This window comes from Bos taurus, chromosome 3, assembly GCF_002263795.3.
Source record: "Bos taurus isolate L1 Dominette 01449 registration number 42190680 breed Hereford chromosome 3, ARS-UCD2.0, whole genome shotgun sequence".
NCBI classification, from domain to species: Eukaryota; Metazoa; Chordata; class Mammalia; order Artiodactyla; family Bovidae; genus Bos; species Bos taurus.
The window spans coordinates 91,131,022-91,143,877 of NC_037330.1; the positions used below are offsets into that span (position 1 = coordinate 91,131,022).

The 12,856-nt window shown below is 41.3% G+C and overlaps 1 protein-coding gene across 4 annotated transcripts in view; it reads left to right on the top strand.

Moving 5' to 3' along the window:
• Positions 1-250: 250 nt before the first annotated feature.
• The window catches only part of USP24 (ubiquitin specific peptidase 24), a 155,942-nt gene continuing 143,336 nt past the window's right edge, over positions 251-12,856 (top strand). For all 4 annotated transcript variants that reach the window (XM_024990127.2, XM_024990129.2, XM_002686388.7 and 1 more), the window contains exon 1: positions 251-821. In XM_024990127.2, the coding sequence (XP_024845895.1) occupies positions 507-821 (315 nt within the window). In that variant the 5' untranslated portion in view covers positions 251-506. The remainder of the gene's footprint in view (positions 822-12,856) is intronic.

The window sequence follows — 12,856 nt, forward strand, 5'->3', positions numbered from 1 at the left end:
ACCTGTTGCCGGAGGAATGGGCGGGCGGCGGCGGCGAACCCTCCATCGCCTCCGCCTGGGCCTCATGGCGGCCCTTTCGACCTAGACGCTGCGCGGCACGGCCCCTCCCTGTTGCCTCTGTTTTTTTTTTTAAAAACGAAAGAAAGAAAAATCAGCCCCCAACCCTCACCCGTGACCTGCGGGCCCGGCGGCGGCTCGTGCGGCTTCCGGGAGCGGAGGCGCGGCCCCGCGGGCCGGAGGAGGCGGAGGCGGAGGAGGAGGCCAACATGGCGGCGCGCAGGGCTGGGCCGGGCCGCCGCCACTCCTGAGCGCCCCAGCGCCGTAGCTCGGCTCGCGGTGCTCACGCCCGCGCCCAACCTGGCCCGGCGGCCGCGGAGCGCGCAGCCCAGGAGCGCAAGGGCCCGCCCGGGCGCGGGGACGGCGCAGAGGCAGCGCCGCTGGGCCCGCCAGGCCCCGGACCCGCAGCTTCGCTGCTCGCCGGCCGGCGGGGCCCGGAGGCCGGAGCCATGGAATCGGAGGAGGAGCAGCACATGACCACGCTGCTGTGCATGGGCTTCTCGGACCCCGCCACCATCCGCAAGGCCCTGCGCCTGGCCAAGAACGACATCAACGAAGCCGTGGCGCTGCTCACCAACGAGCGGCCGGGCCTCGACTACGGCGGCTACGAGCCGATGGACAGCGGTGGCGGCCCCAGCCCCGGGCCCGGCGGGGGCTCGCGGGGCGACGGCGGCGGCTGCGACGGCCCCTCCCGCGGCGGGAGCACCGGAGGCGGCGGCGGGTTCGACCCCCCGCCCGCGTACCACGAGGTGGTGGACGCCGAGGTGAGGAGGGGCGACCCGTGAACCCCGTGGGAGAGGCTAGCGGGCTGGAGTTCCGTGGGGAGGGGACACACCCCACTGGGATTGAAGTGCGGGGAGCGTGTGGAGCAGGGGAGGCACGGAGAAAGGGCAAATGGAGCACCGGGCTCGTCAGGACGGAGGTCAACGGACTGCGGTCAGGTAGGGAGTGGAGCCCATAGGGTAAGGGCTGATGAAACTGAATTGAGGATGCGGGGCAGGGCTGCGCGGCAGGGTGGGGAGGGGTCTCTCGGGCTTGAGCTGAGGTCACCAGCGGGGCAGGCCCCGGAAGGGGATGGGGAGGAGGGTCCAAAGCTGGCATCCCCGAGATGCGGGAAGATGACACATTGGCCTGGAGAGTGTGATGGGGGGTGGCGCGTGTTATCAGGCAGTCAGAAATGGGGTACTAGTAGACTAGGCAAGGACCCGAGATTTCGTGGCCCAGGGTTTCAGTGAAGGAGTCGGGGAAGGCACCAGGTTCAGAGTCAGAGAAAAAGTGGGATGGGCCAGCCAGGGTAAAGAAAGGCCTTTGCTGGGTCAGAGGAGGACTTGAGGTTACGATGGGATTTGGGTTTTAGCCAAGGACCAGAAAAAAGACATTGGTCGGGGTCTAAAATGAAGAGGGACTGGGCAGAGGCCAGGAATGACAATAATTGATATGAGATGTGGATTGGGGCGTCATCGATAAAATCAGGTATTAAAGCCATGGGGATTAGACTGAGAAAGGTTAGAGATAAGAGACCAGGACAGGAGTCAGAGCTGAGGAAGGGCTCAGCAGTGATGGGACCGGAGTTGGAATATGAAGCTGGGACCAAGTCTGGGTACTGGTCATTGATTAAGTCAGAAATGAGGGAAAGCTAGACCAGAGAAAGGGGTTGTAGCAATGAGAGTGCTCTGCAGAGGGACAGGGACAGGGTGGAAAATAAAGGGGCTGGAGGAGTCTGTTAAGGAGAAAGGGCCTTCTAGGTGAATGGCTTTGATCAGAGATCTCAAGTCTGGGTGGAGATGATTCCTTCTGTTTAGTTTGAGATGTGAGCAAAGAACACGAGGGAGAAAACAGACTTTACCTCTCATTTTTTTTTTAAAAAGTATCAACCAGAAGCAACAGTGTTGGTGAATAATTTTTTGCAGAAAAATGACAGCTCATGATAGGGGTTTTGGTCCGATTTGCTGCATAGTACATTTCAAAGGTCCAGTAGAGTAGGTTGGCTTACCCTAGTGGTTTGGGTTTTTAAGTAGAGATGTGAATTTGGATAATTCTTAATGAAGCTAAGCCTCCTGAAAGGATTTTTTCATAAATAATATTCTGTCTTTTTAGTCATATGCTTTGGCAGCATGGGCTGAAGTAGCTTGGGAAAGAAAATAGCACTTCAAAAAACTAGATTTCACAAGATCTCTTTGGTTTCCAGACTTCCACATACTTGATTGATTGCCCTCTGTTACCCGGTAACTCAGCTGTATCATTGACTAGTGTATGGAAGTAAAGGTTGTAATTATTCCTACTTTGGGGGAAAGGTCCCATATAATTAAATCAGATCAGATCAGTCGCTCAGTTGTGTCCGACTCTTTGCGACCCCACGAATCGCAGCACTCCAGGCCTCCCTGTCCATCACCAACTCCCGGAGTTCACTGAAACTCACATCCATCGAGTCAGTGATGCCATCCAGCCATCTCATCCTCTGTCATCCCCTTCTCCTCCTGCCCCCAATCCCTCCCAGCATCAGAGTCTTTTCCAATGAGTCAACTCTTCACATCAGGTGGCCAAAGTACTGGAGTTTCAGCTTCAGCATCATTCTCTCCAAAGAAATCCCAGGACTGATCTCCTTCAGAATGGACTGGTTGGATCTCCTTGCACTCCAAAGGACTCTCAAGAGTCTTCTCCAACACCACAGTTCAAAAGCATCAATTCTTTGGCGCTCAGCTTTCTTCACAGTCCAACTCTCACATCCATACATGACCACTGGAAAAACCATAGCCTTGACCAGACGGACCTTTGTTGGCAAAGTAATGTCTCTGCTTTTGAATATGCTATCTAGGTTGGTCATGACTTTCCTTCCATGGAGTAAGCGTCTTTTAATTTCATGGCTGCAGTCACCATCTGCAGTGATTTTGGAGCCCAGAAAAATAAAGTCTGACACTGTTTCCACTGTTTCCCCATCTATTTCCCATGAAGTGGTGGTACCGGATGCCATGATTTTCGTTTTCTGAATGTTGAGCTTTAAGCCAACTTTTTCACTCTCCACTTTCACTTTCATCAAGAGGCTTTTGAGTTCCTCTTCACTTTCTGCCATAAGGGTGGTGTCATCTGCATATCTGAGGTTATTGATATTTCTGCCGGCAATCTTGATTCCAGCTTGTGTTTCTTCCAGTCCAGCGTTTCTCATGATGTACTCTGCATAGAAGTTAAATAAACAGGGTGACAATATACAGTCTTGATGAACTCCTTTTCCTATTTGGAACCAGTCTGTTAAATAACTGTATTTAAATCGCTTTAAGAAATGAGCTTCTGTTTGCAAGCCCCCATCACTCTTCTTGTTCCAATTAGTTTTGACCCAGTTTTGAAATCAAGAAGAAAGCCACTGCTTTTTCTGAAGCTGCTTTTATAGTTCTTCAAAGTTCAGCGTATCCTCATTTTGTGAAAAAAATTTACTTTTTTTTCTTTTATCACGCCTTTTAATTTCCTGGAATTGCAAAATCAAAATAAATTATAATGCTTGGTGGTACTTTAACATCCACGTTAGCTGCCCTGCCTGAACATTTAAACACTAAGAATTTTTGGCTTCCTTTCACATGAATGACAGGCTGAGGAGTCTGCTTTCACATAAAATCTAGAGAATCTATGACTTTGTGAAGACCCCTGTCAAGTTTTCATTTCCTCTTGACTTGTGGATTTGGCTCTACCATTTAATTTTGCAAGGTCAGAGTGGGAAGTGGGGGTTGCTACTGGTGCCTGAGGATGCTTTACCCAGAAGAAGACCACCAAGGATACAGGCACATGGGAACCTGGTGAGAATATTTAATCCAGTTGTTGCCTCTGTAGTTTTACAAATCTATTTGCATGCCGCTTGTGCAGTTTGTTGGTCATTCTTGTGGACAACGGGAACCTGAGGCATTTGATCTTGGGAAATAGGGAGAAGCGCTGATCATTGTTGAGCATCTATACGGTGTCAGGTGCTGTTAGGTGCTTTATACATTGTACTTAATCCCCAGTGAGGTAGTTAATAACATCACTGTTTTAGAGTTATGCTTAGCTAGTGGCAAAATCTGAATTTGAAACTGGTCTCTCTGACTGCAAAGACAGTGTGTTTTTCATTCTACTCAACTCATGGTTTAAGATTGAATTCATTTTAAGATAAAAAGGAAAAATAAAAAGGGAAAGAGACAAATTTGAGGTTCCTGTACAAGCTAGGAAAGATGTGGCTTGCAAGGGCTGAATCAACGCATTGGGAATAGGATAATGGATAGAATGAAGGGAGAATCCTACCTTTTTAAAGAAGACTTCAGAAATTAATGCTTAGTTTGTCTCCTTGGTTTTACATACATAAGCAGGCAAGCCCCAAAGGGGCTTGTCAGCCTGTCATTCATGTCCCCACAGAGTCAGTTCATGAAAGAGATGGGACTAGGATCCAGGCCCGCTCACTCCAAGTCCATTGCACTCTCTCCCTATCAGCTGCCTGCCTTTCAAATGAAAAAGGGACAGGACACAGTTAAAGGCTGGAGAAAAGAAAGTGTAATAAACAAGGTAAAGATTGTCAGCTCTTGTATAATCTACTTGTTTTATTTCTTTAAAATGAGGTCCTTGGCTGAAATTATATAAATTTGTATTGGCCCAATAGGAAATTTCAGTTTCAGTGTCCTCTTAAAAATATTTGGGAATATACAGATCAAAATCCAATTGTTAAAAAAGAAAAAAATGATTGCATTTATTTTGTATTTGTCATTTGATAACAGGAACAGTCCTCTCATTTGGTAAGCATTTAATCCTTCCAGGTTCCAGGGCTGGGAACAGAATGTAGAGGTTACAGTCTGGTGGATCTTAGTGCAAGCCTCTAGCTTTACAAGAAGTGACTTCCCAAGGTCATGCAGTTAGGTCAATCAGTTTAGTAATTTGGGCTCATACTATAATTAGGATTTGGTTTAAAAATTAAAATTTGGAAAGTAAAAGCAGTTAACTTCTGGTTCAGTAGCACCAAGGAGAATGCAGATAGAAAAGACTCAGATATCTAGTAGAATGCATAACACTGCACAGAAAGCCACTTTTTTAGATAATCTTCCAGTGACTTAAAGGTACTGCTTTGCAGAAAGTTGTGCTGGGTGTAGATGTGTATTAATTCTTGGTGTCTTGGCTGGATGGGATTTTGAAAAGTTCACCAGTTTTGATTTTAAATAGCATTACTTAACAACCTTTCCACAGCAGGTAGGAATCTGTTCTATTATTAAAGAGAGTGAGATCTCACAGCTGCTCCAAATAACTTATCCAGATGTTTAACACCCCCGGCTGTTAGAATTCTTCAGTGTTTCTTTTATGGTTAATGTCAGCCCCCCTGACCACTATTCAGGGCATGCCCCCTGGCTCTGCCCTCCTAGAGCTGGGACAGAGTTGGTCCTTTTAAGAACTGTGATCCTATCCAGAGAGTTAGAACTTAGAACCAGGAACCCTTTTAGGCACGTTTTAAAATTTAACACTTGTGCAATATACCTTACTTGTTACTAAGTTTCCTTGTTTTGTCTTTAGAAAATACTAAAATAGATTTTTTTTTTGCAAGGAGAGTTTTAACAGAAATACCTTAGTGTCAAGTTTCATGTTAATTCTTATTCCTAGAAGTGACATTTAATGCTGTGATCTCACTAATATTGTGAACTCCTTGTTTTGTTTCTGTTTAATTGTGAATAGTCTTCTGGAAATATTTTGTCAGAAGTATTTGCATGATTTCATTGCTTTTTTGTTAAAGAGCCCTAAAGTTGTCCTGCTAGACTATATATAAATCACATAAAAATCACATTAATTTGTAACTCCTTATTTTTGCCCCTTTTTTTTTTCTTTTGGTATTAAGTGGGTAGTTATACATGAATTAAAATTATACATTGTATATTACATAATACACTAAGGTTTATATTAAAACTCGTGTCCTTTTTTCCCTCTAAAATACACAATTCTAGCTCATTTGAATGGAGTAAATATCTTATAAATAAATTTTAGTTATTTGTGATTTGAATATATGATTTACAGGTTCTGATCTGCTGTGACTTGTTCAATTAGAAAATGTAGAATCTATTTATAAGTTTTACAGTTAAAAAAATAAAATAATTCCCAGGACTTCCTTGGCAATCCAGTGGTTAAGACTCTGTGCCCCCAGTACAAGGGGCAGCAGTTCCATCCCTGGGCTGGGAACTAAGATTCTGCATACCACAGGGCAAGGCCAAAAAAAGGGAAAAAAGAATTCCAAAATTCAGTTGAAAGTACGTGAAAAATAGGGACTCTGAAAGATTAATTTTGAAATAAAAATTTCTTTATAATCTAGTATATATGTGTCTCCTTTGCGAACTAGGCATATGAGTTCATCTGACTTGTAATTACGTGACCATTTGCTATTAGAATGAATGTAATTTGGCATGAAAGAAGTACCTTTTGTGTATCAGTGAGGCATATTCTAGTGAAATCATAGTAGGTAGGGACAGCTTTATGCAACATAATAATCCTGTTAGCTTAAAATTTGAAACCAATAACAGTATTAGAAAAGTAAATGTTGTTTTAATAATTTGAGGAAAGAATTTCAACCGTAATATAACCTAAATAGCAGACATCAAGGTATTCCACAGCTTCGTGCTTACTGCTCAAAAAGCATATAACATGGATTTTATTTGAATTTGAGTGCAAAGATGAAAAATTGTTGCTTTTAATAAGAATTATTATATTCAGGAAGATTTGGTTCAGTAATAATTTTCCTGTCTGTGGAGTTCAGTTTTCGCAGAAGTTTTTTTTATTTGAAATACCAAAGAGAAATGAGAAGTAAAATATATAAGATTAAACCATTTCAAAACACCCTCATATTCCACATGCACTCAAGAACCTGCACTTCACTCGTTTGTGTTTTAGTTTTTTTATTTTATTTATTGAATTGCTTTTGTTTTTGACTGTTCTGGGTCTTTGTTGCTGCTCACGCTTTTCTCCAGTTGCGGCAAGTAGGGGGGCTGCTCTAAAGTTGCAGTGCGCTGGCTTCTCGTTGCGGTGGCTTCCTTTGCTGTGTAGCTCGGGCTCTGGAGAATGAGGGCTTCAGGAGCTGAGCGTGTGAGGTCGGTAGTTGTGGTTCACGGGCTCTAGAGCACAGACTCAGTTAAGTTGTGGCGCGTGGGCTTAGTTGCTCCGCAGCGTGTGGGATCCTCCCAGATCAGAGGTCAAACCTGTGTCTCCTGCATTGGCAGGTGGATTCTCTACCACTGAGCCACCAGGAAAGTCCTAGCTGTTTTGTCTTTTTTTTTTTAAACATAGTTCAAATAAGCTTTAATATTAGGTTTCCTGTCAAATTAGAAGTGTTTTGCAGTAGTCCAGACATGCGGTGATGAGCTGCTGGAGGCAAACACAGTAGTGAGAAGTGACAAGTAGCTCAGGGATGAAGGAGGGGACAGGAAGCTTTGAAAGCAAAGCCGTGTGTATGGAGTGATGTGCAACAGCTTTGTGTGCTGCATGCCCCCGAGAGGCTGTTTTTACTGATGCCGCACTCCAGAAAAGGTTACAGTCTGTTCTGTTTAAGAAAGTCCAGGAATGTGTAATACATTTTACCACGGTTTTGATTTAAAAAATAAGAAAATAATAAGAAGAAAGTTGGGCGTATAAAGAAGCAAGCATTGAGATACAAGGGACGTATCAGCCTGAGACTTTCGCATTGTGGAGGCATTGCTAAGAAAGTTGTGCTTCACTTTCAAGAGTAGATGTTTTTTCTCACCTTCCTTCCAGGGAGTTTTAGTTTCTTTTTTAAGTTTGTATTTCTCGTTCTCATTATATTATAATAGGAATTGTTATTATTCAGTATTGAAATATTTTTCAGTCACAATTGAGTTGTAAAAATTTTTTCTTAAGCTCATATTAGTAGTAGGTGACATTAGATTTGGTGTATGTTGATTTGTTCTGAAGAAAAGAGCTAACACAATTAAGTTGGCATTTCATTTTGATAATCTTTACCAAAATTGAAATATTTTAGCCATGAAGCAGGAATCTTTAGCCATGAAGGTGGAATCTTTTTCTGGGGCTAAGTTGAAGATTTTATTTTTCTTCTTGGAAATAAGTAATATCTTCAGTGCCCACCAAAGTCTTCTCACTTCTTAAGTTCCAGTATAGTTTGCTTTCTTGTAGTATCTGTTTCAGTTATGTGCATTGTGAAATTCAGTTGACAGCATTTGATATACTTTCACTTAAGTTTAAGATGTTTATGTTAGAAATATTTTATTTAAAAAATAAATATGATATATTCCTTATCAGTAGGCTTCCAAAATGGTTTCTGAAGTTAAAATCTTTTCCAGAAAGATTTGTTAGTCGCTGTTGCCAGTGCTTTTCAATTTCTACTTTGTCTTCTTTTAGAATCTAGCTTTCATAAACAGATCAAAATTTTTAGGCTTTTTTCCCCCCTTCTTTCCATTCCTCACTCATATTGGCAGTTTTGGTTGAAAATTGAATTGCTTTCTGCAATTTACCATTAGAAGCCTACCGTGTAGCATTGTAGTAGCAATTTAAATTAAAGCAATTTAAAATACAGATCCTAAAAAATATGAAGGTATTCCATACTGCCAATGGCAACACCATCTGTCAATTAGTTAATTTATTTAAGACTCCTTACTTTGTCTTCTTATCAAGTAGCCTGTTAATTCTAACCGTAAATATCTCTCCTGCCCCCGCTGTTACTGCTCTGGTTTTGTTCATGTCCCGTTCTTACTGTTTTTCTGTGCCACTCATGGGTACCAGAATGATCTTTGTAAAATATAAATTTTAGTTATGAGATAACCTTGCTTAAGCTGAAACTCCAGTACTTTGGCCACCCCATATGAAGAGTTGACTCATTGGAAAAGACTCTGATGCTGGGAGGGATTGGGGGCAGGAGGAGAAGGGGACGACAGAGGATGAGATGGCTGGATGGCATCACCAACTCTATGGACATGAGTTTGAGTGAACTCCGGGAGTTGGTGATGGACAAGGAGGCCTGGCATGCTGCGATTCATGGGGTCACAAAGAGTCAGACACGACTGAGCGACTGAACAGAACTGAACTGAACCTTGCTTAAAAATGTTTGGTGGCTCCTTAATTCCTGTAGGTAAAATCTGAACTCCTTTCTTTCAAGATCTCCATCCTTCTCCACCCCACCATGCCTCCTGCCTTCCAGTGCCATGTTCAGAGGCCATCTGTCCCCTCACTCTCCTCCCCAAACCTCAATAAGCATCTCTCTGGCTAACATGGATTTATTCTTCGAGATTACCTTGAATGGTGTTTCTCTTCAAGGCACGCTTGTCTCACCTGGCCACATTCTCCCAAGGGCATTTTGTAGGTACACCAAGTAAAGACATGATCACATTTTAGCTAACAAAAAGGTGTATTTACATGTATGTATCTGTATTTCCACTGGACTTGAGGAACAGTAATATTTCTTTTTATCTCTGTGTCCCTGAGACCCCTGGCTCACAGTGTTTGGCTGGGTAAATAAATGCATGGAGAAGGAATATCTTAAGGGAAATAAAAAATCAAATGGAGTTTGAAAGAATATTAAACCAGGAATTTGGGAGATAGTACTTTTCTCTTCAGGGTTCTGTTGATTGCTAACTATAAGTTTATTGGACAAGTCAGTTTGCCTCTCTGAGCCTCAGTTTTCTCGTCCGTGAAATAGGCATCTTGTACTAAATCTATGGTTAATTTTCATTCTTTAATCTCTCTGAGAAGTTAAAAGCTATGAGGCCTTTCAGAAAATAGCATGTGTAAATATACACACTTGGTTTTCTAAATAAACTGATGCTAAACACTAATGGCTGTTATTTTTGGGTGATAGGGTACATAGGTACCCTATGTACCAAAACTCTTCAGTTTTACTGAATTAAAAAAAGATTAAGTTTTTAAAAAGTATATAAACTCTATTAAATGAAGACAAACCAAACTCTGGTGTCCATTAAAAATGAAAATAGCTTTAAAAATTGATTAAAGTATTTCATGATTCTTAGGGAAATTTTGCCTAGATTCTAAAATTGTTTTAAAACTTTGCAACTGAGGAAAGTTAAATATAGGAAGGGTTTGTGTTTTATGTAACTGAAAAACTGGAAAAAGTATATTACTTCCTAACATAAAATTGGGAACTTCTTTTTTAATCCAAATTTCATATTTGATTATATACTTACTAGATAGTTCCTAATTCTAGCTATAAGAAAACTGTCTCAGAAGATGTGGTTCAGCAGGACTTTTCAAATTTGAGTCACATTTTGAGCTTTAATGGAGCTTCTATTTAATCGCTTTTCCTGCCTTTCTCCTTTTCTCCGTGTTCCCCCCATTCCTCACCTAATATCTCCGAGCATTTTGCCTTGTTGACTGATTTTAGAACTTCGTTATCTATGACTCAGGTATGTTTGGACTCACCTTTCGATTAACCTGCCAGCATTTAGAGACTCGCTGAGATCTATGACTCTGTCTTGGAAACAGCTGTTTTTAAAGCATAGATTTTGTTTGTTTAGCTTTGCATTGCCAAAGGGATGGAATAGAGATGCATACCTGGACAACAAGGCCTTCCCTTGTCACCTGTGATTTCTGGGGCTTGTAGCCCTGCTACAGGGAGGTCTGGTATGCTGCGGTCCATGGGCTTGCAAAGAGTCAGACACAACGGAGTAACTGAACTGAACTGAGCACTGCTATTCATGACTGTTGGGCTCTTGGTGGCTCCAGACTTAGCCTCATCTGCTGTTTTCAAGAAGACACGACTGACGTGACTTAGCAGCAGCAGCTGTTTTCAAGAAACAGTCCACTCACTTGACTCTTTTCGGTCATTTGTTCACCTTAATGTACTCTTCCATGTCTGCTTACTTATTTCTAAGAGAGCAAGACTGCTGTTTCTGGAATTTTTATTAAAATACTGGAAAAAAGAGTTCTTAGAAGAGTTCTCTGATTTATATTAAATAAAGATAGAAATCAAATTCCAATGATAAAAAACAGGCATTAAATACCCAAAGTGTCAGAGCAGCAAGACAGGTAATAGTCCATTACCTGTGTTCAATAAAACACTTAAATCTACCTTCATTCAGTAGGTTTTTATTGAGCATTGAATGTGTGCTCGGCACTGAGTAGATGTTGGGCATACAGGAGTGAACCAATCACAGTCCCTTCCCTGTTACAGTTTCAAGGCTGATGGGTTTCCTTTGCTCTGTGTCCAATAAATTATAATGTTATAATTCAGAAAAGTAAGGCCTTGAAGAGTTGTGGGTTAAGTGTGAAGAGATTAGATCTCTCCAAAGCATTTGAGTAGTGCCTCAAGAATTTTTTTGTGATGTAATTTGATCTATAGTGGTATCCATTGCCAGGAAACCAAGTGATACTGTTTTTTCAAGTGTTATTTCTTTTAGTGCCATGGAATGTACAGAATTTGTATTTATTTACTTGTTGCATGTTTAATATTAGGTTAATGATTCTCTCAACTAGCACCTCTTTTAAGAATGGTGGTAATTATTTCAGCTAAATGTCATTATGTTTTGTCCTAAAATCAAATTTGTGCATTTTTCCCCCCAGGAAAGAGAAATTGCTCTAGAAACTGGCCTTTTTTTAGGCTAAAAATCTCTTATAATTGTTGATAATACCCCCAAAAAAAGATTGTTTTTAAAGCTAAATGAAAAACTTGTCTGTTATTAATAACATTAGGAATCCTTAGTTTATTATCAACATTTGTGTGTGGGGGGGTGTTTAGTTTTATGTTGGAGTGTTTTATGTTTTATGTTTACTAAAATACTATATACTTTTAAAATGTTAGTACTTTTCATTTTGTAAGATTTCCTTCTGCTTCATTTGAAATGTTTTTAAATGAAACATTTAAATAACAGTAGCAACAGATCATCCTATATTTCACAAGTTTGTATATCATATTTGATTTTGAGAGAATATCCATTGTCTGTTGAGCAATCAGTATTCTCAGTTATACCAGGCAAAAAATGTATGTGTAATATATAAAACGTGTACCGTAAAAAACAATTGGTTCATGAGATGTGTGCAGACATACTGACATCTGTAGAGAATAACAAGCAAGTCCTGTTTGCTTTTCATTACTTTGGGGTTTTTATGGTTGGAGTATAAAACATGTCTGTGATAAAGAAGTTCCAAGTATTTGTTAAGGAGAATCAACTATCAGAATCCATGCTGAGTTACCTTGGATTCACCCTATTCACAGTAATTTTAACATAGGAGAGAAATATCAAGAATACTTGGCAAGATGTAAAACAGAGCAATTATCTGTAGAGCTGAGAATATTTTCTGTCCTCTCCTCTCTCTGTTCCAGTAAAAATGTTAAAAGTTGTAAATTTAAAGATTAAGGTTGAAGATGTGTTTCAAAGCTGGAAGAGACCATCGGGATCTTGTGATGTAACATCTCGTCAGTTTAGGGGTAAGGACCTTGACTCGGATCATTAGCAAAGTCAAGAAGGGAACTAGCTTTCCGCTTCTCAAGAAGCATTTTGTATACTTGACCAAACTGTCTTTCTGACATGAGGAAGTCTTTTACTGTAACTCATCTTTAGTATATTTAGTATATCCTTCCTCATAAGCTTGCTGTATCTTCATCACCACCATTTCCTTTGTTAGATACTAGTTTCAGTTAGGGGGCAAAAAGTTGACACTTGATTCATTTTTTCCCCCTTGAAGATATTTATCTTGTTTACCTTGCTTTCTCACTCAGCACTTTCTAATGTTAGCAGCTGTTGATAAGTTTATAAGAGGCGGTGAGGACGAAGGAGAGGAAGGTTGAAGAAACGCTGTCATTTGTGAAGGAGCTGTGTCCATCTGTCTGCTTAGC